This window comes from Xenopus laevis, chromosome 1L (genome assembly GCF_017654675.1).
Source record: "Xenopus laevis strain J_2021 chromosome 1L, Xenopus_laevis_v10.1, whole genome shotgun sequence".
NCBI classification, from domain to species: Eukaryota; Metazoa; Chordata; class Amphibia; order Anura; family Pipidae; genus Xenopus; species Xenopus laevis.
This window is the reverse complement of record NC_054371.1, coordinates 142,672,426-142,685,199: the sequence shown is the minus strand read 5'-3', so window position 1 is coordinate 142,685,199 and position 12,774 is coordinate 142,672,426. Positions and strand designations below refer to the sequence as shown.

At 36.4% G+C, this 12,774-nt stretch overlaps 1 protein-coding gene across 8 annotated transcripts in view; it reads right to left on the bottom strand.

The window, feature by feature from the left end:
* The window catches only part of pcsk5.L (proprotein convertase subtilisin/kexin type 5 L homeolog), a 237,696-nt gene that overhangs the window by 79,122 nt on the left and 145,800 nt on the right, over positions 1-12,774 (bottom strand). For 2 of the 8 annotated variants that reach the window (XM_041582249.1, XM_018248754.2), the window contains one exon: positions 4,201-7,486. The exons of 2 other annotated variants lie outside the window; for them this stretch is intronic. In XM_041582249.1, coding sequence (XP_041438183.1) covers positions 7,454-7,486 — 33 coding nt within the window. In that variant the 3' untranslated portion in view covers positions 4,201-7,453. 8 annotated transcript variants of the gene reach the window in all.

The window sequence follows — 12,774 nt, the reverse complement described above, 5'->3', positions numbered from 1 at the left end:
CTGCATAAATAGAGAAATACACTATTAAATCCCATCTTATTATTAACAGTGATAATGGGAGTCTACGAGTTGGATACTTTTCCATCTAACATTTTTTCAGTTGTTGTCTACAAATTATATCATTTAATTGTGTATATTTGCTTGTTGCAGCCTAAATGTTAAGACAAAACATAAATGCCAAATCATCCAGTTATATATAGGTATTTGCATACTAAACATGTCAAATATGAACATACTTAAGAATTAATGTAATAAAAGCCATCAGTGGAAAAGTCTGCATAAATGTTTTCCTTGTGCATATTTAATATTGTTTTTGTGAACCAATGAAACTGCCAGTGGAAAGTTGAAGTTTCAATGCTACTTTTAAGCAGGTGCGATGAACAATTAGAATTCACAGTGTAACTAAAGAGTAATGAAGAATACACTGCGAAATGTGAATTGGTGTTCTTATCCAAAATTAATTGACTACATTTTCCCATTAACCTTTTCATCTATGATTTACTCACATGTAAACATTTCAATGCGTTAGCACCAAAACAGATTCCCAATGTGTTAGAAGCAGGCAAGCTAAATACACATGCATATTTCCCAGTATTATATACATATGCATTTTCCACACACAGGTGTGCTAGCTCTAGCGAGTTGACAGTGATTTCTATGCAAATACTCTGACTAGCATCTGCAGCTTTTTAGCAAAGAACCAAACAGTTTTCTTTCTTTTTTCTGCTGTTTTTTTTTGAAGTGACAGACTTTAGAATTATGCTAAATAGAATAGCTGCAGGGAAAATCTATTCATGCACTTCCTAGTTTTGTTTTTGTTTTTTGTAATAAATTATATTTAAGTTCTTCAGAACAAGCTAGCTTTTAAAGACATATTAAACTTGACTCAAAAAATACACGTCTACATTAAGATAGCCCTGTTTGTGTCTTCTGTATATAAACTGTCCTTGGAGATGGATCATTTAAGTTTTATTTAAAAGGAAAAGAAAACCTATCCTATGGTTGTTCTATTTTTTATAGAATGGAGTAGAGATAGATATATATATACATAGATAGAATGTAAGTTCTATTCATTTATATATGAATACTTTTAGTTACAGATCTATCACCTCCAAAGATTCTTAAATGGCACATAAAATTTAAACTAACTGTTAAATTCAAATGACTCTGGGAAGTTTTTGGTTTCCCACTTTTATTACAAGAACTCTCTTGAGTACCTAACAGCACAGCCTTTAATTCGAGGATTAGTTAGGAGATAGTAAGGGCTACAGAATGCAACAGGTTATTTCTGAATTATAAACACCCTCGAGAAAAGGAGTTCTTAGGTTTTCCCTCACTTGAACTTCTCCCACCTAAGTGCAGTTTCTGTAAATGAGAGGCCGATGCAAAAGTATGTGCCTGATATATCGTAATTGCATAACGCAGCACTGACAAACCACTTTAAGCAGAAGGAATCAGGCACACATCATGTAAATGCACAATTTGTGAAATATAAATAACCAAACAATCCATTTCTAGATCATTATAAAAGCTATTGCTGCATAAAGTACGGCTTTTTCTACGTCATATTAACACAAATAAACAGAAAACACTAAATAATAATATTATGTGCAGTATTTGCATGGCATTACAAATATCAGCAGGAATAATGTGCAGTGATGATATACATAATCTGATTTAGAGCCCTGACTACAGGAGAGGAGGGGGAAAGATTTGTTCTCACTAGAAGCACAGTTGTTATTCCAAGAAGATTTAGCTTTGCTCAACATTTTATTAAGAAAGGCTAATAAATGACTGCAAGTGCAGTTGCTATAGTGCACACAAATATTCAGCTATTGATGGCATTCATAAAAACATTTGCAACACTCTTGTGCTTTTTTTTAGTTACTCTAAATTGCCAAGTCTGTTCTGATGAATTATGTGCATGTACACCTATTGACACTAGGGAGCACTGGAGCCACTGCCACCTGGGACATGGCAGTTGTTCCAGGATTCCTGAAGTGGTCTAGATCAATAGCAGCACCAAACCTTGCCCAAAAGAAATCACACAGTAATGTTAATTTAACTCAACTTGCCAGAAATTACTTTACCCACACTATGAACATATTAGACGCAACTTGCAACTATTTTGTCCAGAGCAATTATGTTGGAGTTCTGGGAAAAAACACTTCATTGCCTGTAATAACATAGTAACTAGCATTTGAAGGTTGCAATGTCCATACTGTGCCTAGCAAATAAATTCCTCTTAGGATCTCAAACATGGAGAATGTAATCAAACAACTTTAAGGCTTTTAACATGCTGAATTAGTAGCCATCCAGAGGCTCTACAGCTGCTATATTATACTCCCAGCATTCTGGGATTCTGAATATTATAATTCTGTAGTAGCTGGAAAGTACCAGGTCAACTGATAGATAACAAAACAAACAAAGGCAAGATGATTTATAATTTCTAATGTGTGAATCTTATGCATCATGCAGCTCATAATGAGATAGAATCGTAGCTCAAGTATGTCAAATGTTAAAGCCCACAAATGTTTATGAAATTTAACAAACAGCATCTATAACCACCCCCAGTATCTATATAATAAATCTAATACAATTTATAATAATAATAATAATAAGAGCCATGAATATTCTGTAAATTATATCCCTATAAATGGTGCTTAGTGATGTCATAGGTTATAACCCGAGCTTAGTGATGTCACTTCTATCACATAACTTACTGAAATTTGTGTATTAAAATAAATAAAGTACACCCTGTTGAAAAATATGAGGATATTAGAAGTCACCTCGGGGTTCCATGATCTGTATAAAAACATATGGTCATGGAACTCCTCGGTAACTTCATAATATCCCTATATTTTACAATAGGGGTACTTTATTCACTATATCTACCCTAAAAACGTCTCAATAGCGAATATCTTTATAATTTACAGCAAGAGGTACATTGTCTAATATGAAATATGTAAATGAAAACACATGAATAAACTGTGATTCCGCACTTGGGCAAAAAGAATAAATCATTAACCTACAAGAGGACCTGATAATAAAGCATTTAGCAATAGCATTGTTAATTTATTAAGATAGAAATTCTCTTAAAATGTATACATTTTAAATTTAAGATGACAATAAATGTACAGGTATAGGATCCCTTATCCGGAAACCCGATATCCAGAAAGCTCCAAATTATGGAATGGCTGTCTCCCATAGACTCCATTTTATCCAAATAATCCAAATTTTTAAAAATTATTTCCTTTTTCTCTGTAATAATAAAACAGTAGCTTGTACTTGATCCCAACTAAGATATAATTAATCCTTATTGGAAGCAAGACCAGTCTATTGGGTTTATTTCATGTTTAAATGAATTTCTATTAGATTTAAGGCATGAAGACCCAAATTACGGAAAGATCCATTATCCGGAAAACCCCAGGTCCCAAGCATTCTGGATAACAGGTCCCATTTCTGTACCAATAATATCATGCAATACTTTATTGGTATGTGTATGGTAGCCTGCTAATCCCAACCAATATCCATGTGACGTGGATATCAGCCATTAAGGTTTGCAAGATCTGCCAGTGTACTATGTTGGCCAGTTCATGGTGAATCGGCAGATGAGAATTTAAAAAAAGACCTTCCACTCCTCTCCACTTCCTGCTAAGTGTGTGCGCCTCCTCCTACACTTCCCATTTGTTTGACTCATGGGCTGAGCCATCAGAGACCCAATGTATTGCCACCTTACATATTGCAGGATTGATTCACCAGCCAGTGGTCACCTCACTGTGAAAGTGAACACCATCCTACTGTAGGCAGGGTGGGGTTAGAGTTTTCAGCTAAACCAGTTCTCAATTCATTTCATTGGTAATCCTGCCAGGTAACATTCATGCAAAATACCTGTTCAGTCCTTGCCAACTGTTGACCAGATTAATTACTTAAATAATTATTTCATGGTTTACCCTATGACAAGTCCATTAAAGCCTGAGGCAGAAATCTGGAAAAGAATTTGGAGACATATTTACTGTTGAATTCCATTTGTCCACATGGCACAGTACCATTTTGAGGAAAATTCCTTGAAACAATTCTGGCCAGAACAGATGCACTTCCATTATAGTATTCTTATACTATAATGCATTTATTAAAGTATAATTAGCTTATATTTATCATACAAATTAAAGTTATGGGATCTATTATCCAGAATCCTGGGGGCTACGAATTTCCAGGCACCTTCTGGAATTTGGAGCACTGTGCCATAAAACAAAACATTTGAACATTATAAAACCCAGTAGGATTGCTTTGCCATCAATGTGGATTAAGCAAGTTTAGTCGTTAAACATTAAATAGGAAAGTGTAGTCAATGGAATGTTGTATTTTTGGAGATTTATAACTTGTTTCCACATTATAGATCCCATACTTGTACTTTACACCAAAGTGTACCAACTATCCCTTTTTTATTTTTGGATATTATTTTTTACATAGAACCAACATGCCCCTTTGTCTGCTCCTCTAGCTTTGGGTCCCAACATTATTTGCAAAAATTTATTTTTATATTCAGTTTGATACAATAATTCTTCCATTTTTCCCTTCAAATCCTCATTATTTTATTTTCTAATCACAAGGCTATGTCTACTATGCCAATATGCCGCACTCTGCTACACCTCAAAAAAACAATTGCACACAAAAGGATCACTACTTACTAGAAATCTCAGCACAGAAACCAACACAAATATGAAGATTACAAAGTAGGAAAACATTTTGTTAACCAAACCATATAAATATGCACCTTGGGAAACAGTTGACTTAGAAGACAAATACATATTTGGTTAGCAGGAGTTTTGGAGAGCTAGTGTAAGATGAAGTAAACCACTTCGGCAAGTCAGCATTCAGTATCAAAGCCCTTGTTCCTTAAGTCTAGCAACGGGTTCATTTTATCTGAAAATTTATTTTTGCATCTATTCAGTGTTTTCGATGCCCTCCTGATAAAGTACAGTCATGTAAATTAGAAGTATGTTGGATTAAAGAGACCATTAACCAGCACAGAGCATGGGTTGATAAAAGATAACATTGTGAAAATATTGTATTTACATTTAATTAAAGAATAATATAAAACAACAATTACACGGACATAACAAGTTACAAATAGAAAAATAAATGGAATGTGCCATGAATAATATATAGATATTTTACTGGAATATGCAGAACCAACATATCTGATTGTGGTCCGTGCCCTTTTGCAATATGAAGTGTTGCCTTTTCTGTGTACGAGCAATAGAACAATAGGGCCCAGAAGTGTCAGCATGATCAACATGACTGGGTGACATTTGAGAGATAAAAGTATTAACTCAGACTCTTGTTCATGAGACCCAGCTGTACAACATGTATTAAAACAAATCATTGTTGATCACATTTTAGGCCACAGTGACAAATGAAGGTGGAAAATAAAGATCTTATTATCCCTGGCAAAGTGGAAAATTAAAAGAAATAAAAATATGATACAATCACGGAGTCCCAACTAGGCATGTTCTTCAACATAGGATCAGTGACATTTAGGGGGGATCATTTACTAACAAAGGTGCTCAGGTGCACCAGTGTAGATACTTGTGACAACCATCGTGTAGCAGACTGATCAGAATTAATTGTTGATTGGTTACAACTCTAACTATGATGGTGCACTTTAGCACCTATGGAATTATAAAACCCCACATGACACAGTCAGTGTCATGTAAATGTAAACATACAAAAATCAACTGATTTGATAACTTGAAAAAAAGTAGGGTAATAGATTTTGGCACCTCAGATACAGACACTAACAAAAAATTGACTCAAACAATGAAGGTAGTCCAGCAGCATTTTGAGTACAAACTCATGAGCCCAACCAATGGATGTCTACTATATCACAATACAGAAGGCAGACAAGTTTCTTGATGGGCAAACACAGAATGCATCTGTTTGGCAATTAATTAGTGGTGGAGAACACCTTAAAATTAACCTTTGTCATGTAGTCACATTCAATGTTTTTTTTATGCCAAATTTATATTTATCTGAACCACTTCAGGTTGGTATTTATCTAGTTGCTAGTATTACAAGCTATCAATAATTTGTTTCAATCCTAAGAGATCAATAAAATAGCTTTTTATTTGATGGCATTTACATTGTGGTTTGGGAACAGGCAACTAATAGAGAAAATTATTAAAACAAATAAAAATAATGAGTGTTGCTTTGATATGGACTGCCTCCTTTTTGCATTCTTGTGGTCTGGGATGCAGTTACCTGTTAATTCAATTATTTGCAATAGTTTTCTCTAGGGGCATGTTCCTGGCAGCACATCTTATATTAATCATATGCACAATAATAGGTTGTGTAATAAAAGTTGCAAAGTCCACACCAGGTCCGGTAGCCCCTAGCACACAATAAGCAGGTAGCATTTACTGATCATCTTCTTGAAATCAAGTAGCCTGCAGCTTTGATTAAGTATAAGAGAATACAAAGTTAATTTTTAGGTGAACTTCACCTTTAATGTTTTCCACAGTGTTGGATTTTGGTTCCTTCACACTCATTCATAGTGAATGGAATTAACATTTAAACAATGCAACGGTAAATCACAGCACTGTGAGATGGTGATGAAATATTTTAACTTGAGAAAGATAATGGCATAGTAACACCTAAAATCAGATGTAAGAATTTGCAAGGTTTTTTTCTGCTGAGCAATTTGAATTTCCTGTAGTTGTCCCCAAACCAAATACTATTATCTCTACGGCTGACAATTCTCAAAAACTCATGTCCCCTGCCCCACTAAAAACAATGAAAATAAACAAAGTAATAGTTCTCAAACATTTTAAAACTAATTTTTAGATACAGAAGATTGAACTATGCCTCACCTGCTGTATACTCAGCGGAAAAAAATATTATTTTATTTTACTAGTTAAGGCTTATTCCACCCCCAGCAAAAAAAACAAAACACCCTGCAACAACAACATAAATGAGTTTGCTCATTTGCTACATGATTCACCCCTGACATGCTTGGGAGCTGAAATGTCTAAAGCTTTATGGAGGAGACCATTACGAACAAGAAAAGGCAATACCTTTTAGCTGACATCACATCTTTAGCTGAACCTTTATTTTGGCATCAACGCTTTGGTCACACAATACTGACTGTGGATCCAGGTGCTTACTCTAAACACCCAGTTAAACAAGGTAGGTCTGTTGTATAATTTTTTTTCTTTTTTTTAGTTTAATTTCGCTCTTTGAAGTTCCAACAAAACAGTTCACCCACAGCAAAGGAGAGCTGAGGGACAAAAGAAAGTGAGAAAAGAGGTGGCTTTTTTTATTATTAATATGAAAAATCTAGAAGTCTAGAGGGAGAAGGAGCCTCAACAGCAGCCAATTCACACCTTGAGCGTACATGTTCTGCAGCACAGTTGCTGGAGCACCTTTCTTATGCACAAATTGTTCTTTTTAACTAGCATACAGAAGCCACCTTCCGCCCACGCTTCTTCCGTAGCTTTCCAAAGGTGGACAGTAGAAAGGAGCAGAAATGGGAAGATTTTGAAGAGGATACGGTGCACACAGAGGAAGGTTTGATTGGTAAGAACAGGCAGATGAAACCATTCAGGAGCAGGAAACAAGGAAATTTGGTCCATCGAAAGGAAATTTCAATTCAACATTTTTTTTCGACAGGAAGGAATATAGTGGTCCAGAAATGAATGATTGGAATCCATTGATGAAAGGAGGAGAAAAAAACACAACAGTAGAAAATTAGAAATCATAGTAAATTGATTGATGTAAAATCAATATACATAATAGAATAGATTTGTAAAAAAAAAAAAACAACCACTTGTATAGTGCTTAAGGAGACAGGTATCATAACTCTTCTTTCTAGAATGTATATTTGGTTAACTAGTGCATGTTAATGACTTCTCTGCTAAGATGAACTATGTAGATGGATAATATGTAGAACTCAAATAGCATTTAGCATTGACACCAAAGCTGCTTCTACTACCCTGTAAATATAAGGCTGGTATGAACATGGCAATTCTTTGATACCTGCTGAAGTCAAGGCATGGACAATATTAAAAAAAAAACAGTGTCACTGGATTGAAAAAAAGTTTAACAGAAAACCTTTAACAAAAACAAGTAATAATTGACCAGATAAGAATAAAAGTCAAACACTGTCATTAATCACCAGAACACACGCACATACTGTGTCTGACCTGACTGCACAGCAAAACAGAAATGAAATACCTTGATAAAGGTTAAGCCCAAAGCTTCCATTTCATAGAGCAAGTACACAGTATTTTGTTAAAAATGACCTAAAAGAAACATACAAGTTTCTCTTTCAATATAGAGTACAGCTAAGACTGCTATATATATATTCCTTCTAGTTGTTATTGCAGAGAGTAAACTCTCCATATTTCCCAGTATCATTTTTCAGTGCCAATATACTAAACTGGCCTCAAGGCTTGGCTCAACTTCACTCCAGGCACAACTTTGCTCAGTCTGACATCATTCACCTCTATCAGGCATGAATGATTCTCTGTGTGAGGTATGGTGAACCACATTGCTGTTTTATAAAGTGATGACCAGAGATTCTTCCTGCTGTGATGATACATACTGTATATCACAGCAGGGAACTAAGCTTAAAGGGATACTGTCATGAGAAAACTATGTTTTTTTCAAAACGCATATTTTTTTATATTAAATTTTGAAATCTGACATGGGGCTAGACATATTGTCAGTTTCCCAGCTGCCCCCAGTCATGTGACTTGTGCTCTGATAAACTTCAGTCACTCTTTACTGCTGTACTGCAAGTTGGAGCGATATCTAGTGATGGACGAATTTATTCGTGAAACCGCATCGAAAATTCGCCGGTGTAAAAAGACGCCGGCACCGTTTCGCAAATTTTTCAGCGAAGCGGAACACCCCAAATTCGTCCATCACTATTAATTAGCCTAACAAAATAACAATGGGAAGGTAACCAGATAGCAGTTCCCTAACGCAAGATAACAGCTCCCTAGTAGATTTAAGAACAACACTCAATAGTAAAAGCCAAGTCCCACTGAGACTCCTTCAGTTACATTAAGTAGGAGAGATAACAGCCTGCCAGAAAGTAATTCCATCCTAAAGCGCAGGCACAAGTCACATGACTGTGGGCAGCTGGGAAACTGACAATATGTCTAGTCCCATGTCAGATTTCAAAATGAAATATAAAAAAATTAAATATAAAAACTCTGTTTGCTCTTTTGAGAATTGGATTTCAGTGCAGAAGTCTGCTGGAATAGCACTATTAACTGATGCGTTTTGAAAAAAACATGTTTTCCCATGACAGTATCCCTTTAAAGTACACTGTTTCTGGTCAGAGTACCATGAATTCCTATTTCCTGTAATCCCAATGCTCCTTCACAAAGCAGCAGTGTGTCCTCTGTTGACATGCAACAGCCCAACTTGGGTTCACACTTCTAAATGCCTTCTGTATTGGAGTTTATGCAGGTTTAACTGATGTGAAAACGTAATATTTAATTTAGTGTGTCTTTGTTATGTGGCCATTCAAGTGCCTTTTCTTATATAGTAATAAAGTACTGATTCAGATCTCAAGAAAATTAAAACAGCATCTCTAAAAAGTACTGAATATGTAGAAGAGATTGTACAAACTTGTTACTTACCTTAAAATAATTTATTAATGCAGTGAAATAAACTTTTAGCTTGAAAAAATACTTTGGGGCACTGGAACCAGTCCATAGCTGTTTAAATATTTCTTTGCTAGTGTTATATGGTTTAAAGGACACTCAAACAGTATTGTTAAAACACAGGTGGTTCTTTAACAACTTCACAAAATACTTTTTAGCCACACACAGTTTAACTAAATCTTCCTCCCAAAATTGGCCTGCCATCAATTTTAGAGTTAACTATAGGATGAAAACCATAGCTTACCAATGACCTCTACTAGCATGTTAAAGGAGAAGGAAAGGCTTAGTGCACTAGGGGTGCCAAATATTAGGCACACCCAAGTCATTGTATTGACTTACCTGAAACCCCGGTCCAGTGCTCCTATCAGCAGAAAACTGCACCGGCCGGGGGTTATACCAGTGAGCACCACGGTGCGATCCTCTTCGGTCATCCGCACATGCCCAGTAGAAGGAAATGCCGAACTTTAACTAAAAAAAGTGATTTAGAAGATCTAATCTCTGAACAAACTGAACCAATACAGACCTTGAAACCTAAAAGCCGTTTTATGCCACCTAAAAATATCTGCCCAGCGGTTAACATTTTTGGGGAATTGGTTATGAGAGACTTCATGAATCTGCCTAAGCCTGGTCAGGACAATCTGACACAAGCTGAACGTTCAGCTATACAACAAATTAGGGACTGGGATGATGTTATCATTAAACCCTCTGATAAAGGAGGGAATGTTGTCATCTGGCCAAGAGTCATGTATCTGACAGAGGCTCTGAAACAATTGAATGACAACCAATGTTATCATAAATTACATTGCGATCCAACTACTACATTTAGAACTATGTATAATACTCTTATCACTGATAGCCACCAGACTGGTCTTATTAGCAAAGGTGAATACAAAGCTCTGCTTAATGTATTTTCTATCACCCCCATATTTTATATGCTGCCAAAAGTGCACAAAAACATCTCCAAACCACCTGGCCGTCCGATTGTATCGGGTAATGGGAACTTATGTGAGAAGGCTAGCCAATACATAGATTCAAAAATGAGGAGATTTGTTGTGAACCTTCCCTCCTATATCCAAGATACAGGAGATCTATTATACAAACTCCAACATGTTAAGGCAGATCCAGGTACTCTTTTGGTTAGCTGTGATGTGGAATCATTGTATTCCTCCATCTCGCACAAAAATGGATTATGTGCAGCAAGATTTTTCATGGAAACTGAAAGTGATTGGGACAGCGAATATATTGATTTTATGGCTGATCTAATTGAATTCTGTCTTAGTCACAACTTTTTTGTGTTTCATGAGAAATTCTACTTACAAGTGAGAGGGGTTGCGATGGGTGCTGCATTTGCACCCACCTATGCGAACCTTTTCATGGGCTGGTGGGAGGCTTTTTGGGTCTTTGGTGACACAATGTCCCGGTTTACACCCTTCATTTCATCCTGGTACCGTTACATTGATGAGCTGATATTTTTATGGACTGGTAACCAGGAGCTACTCAGTGAATTTCTGCTGGCACTAAATGATAATAATCTGAATGTCAGATTAACACATACCATTAGTAATCGTAGTATTGATTTTTTGGACATCACCCTCACATTAAATGATGATGGGTCTATTTCTACCGACTTATTTCGGAAAACTACGGCCACCAACTCCATTCTACACTTTGAGAGTCACCATTCAGCATCCACCAAAAAGGGTATTCCAACAGGTGAATTCATCAGGTTGAGGCGTAACTGTTCAGATACTACCACTTTTAAGGCACGGTCCAGTGAACTTACCACACGTTTGATTGCAAGGGGTTATTCCTTGACATTGATTCGGAAAGCCTATTCAAGGGCCCTTAGGACCCCGAGGGACAGTTTATTCAATAGAACCAAGAATTCTGTAAACCAAGAGTCACAGACAGTACGGTTTATCAGTACTTATTGCAAACAATGGCCATACATTGATTCCATACTCAAGAAGCATTGGCATATTCTATTGACGGATCCAGTTCTATCGAGTGTACTGGGACCTCGACCGTTGACGTGTTGTCGTAGGGCACCTAACCTTCGGGATCGATTGGTCAAGAACCATTTTGGTAAACAGAATAATAGAACAACACGAACTGGCACATTCCCATGTGGGAAATGTAGAGCCTGCCGATATATGCATAATAAATCTTCGGTCTCTGATAGGTTCGGCAAACGACACAATATCACTCAATGCTTTACATGCAACACTGACTGTGTGATCTATATGCTGACCTGTCCCTGTGGGAAAATATATATTGGCAAAACAAATCGTGCCCTCAAGAAAAGGATACTAGAGCATGTGGCAAGTATTGACAGGGCACCGGAATGGATTAAATTGGATAAGAAATTACCTCCAGTGAGCAGACATTTTTTGGAATATCACAATCATAATAGTAAAGGTCTCCTAGTGACTGGATTATCCAAAATATCTCTTGGAATTAGAGGAGGTGATTTGGAATCATCCCTCTTGGCTAAAGAGAGTGAATGGATTTTTAATATGCATGCCATGGGCCCTGATGGTATGAATGAGAGTATCACTATGAATTTCTTTATTTGAAATACCCATGACTTATCCATGTTCTCTAATATGTTGCCCAGGATGGCCTTCTATTTCTGACAATAATATGTCCTGAGACTTATCCATGTTCTCTAATATGTTGCCCAGGATGGCCTTTTATTTCTGACAATAATATGTCCTGAGTTATCTTGGATACAATGTTTAATCTGTCACGACTAGCCATACACTAAATATCCATTTCCCTACCATTTGATACTAGTTATCGTGTTTAAGGAAATGTTACAAAGAAATGACAAGTCTGTAATCTCATCTCCCTCAAACACTGATAATGCAAGTAGATACTTTGTATTTAAATCAGCAGATTAGCTTCAAGCAGGCGTATACTGGGGACACTGAATGAGCAGTACTCGCTCCTCCCCACGAGTCTCCAGAAGTGTGCGCATTGGTTTATGAGATTAAGACTAATGCGCATTGGTTGATTTGAATGGTAACGGTTTTTCCGTACCTATATATAGATGCACTCCTCTTCGCGCCGCAGATTGCCTTTGACAAAGCTCGCT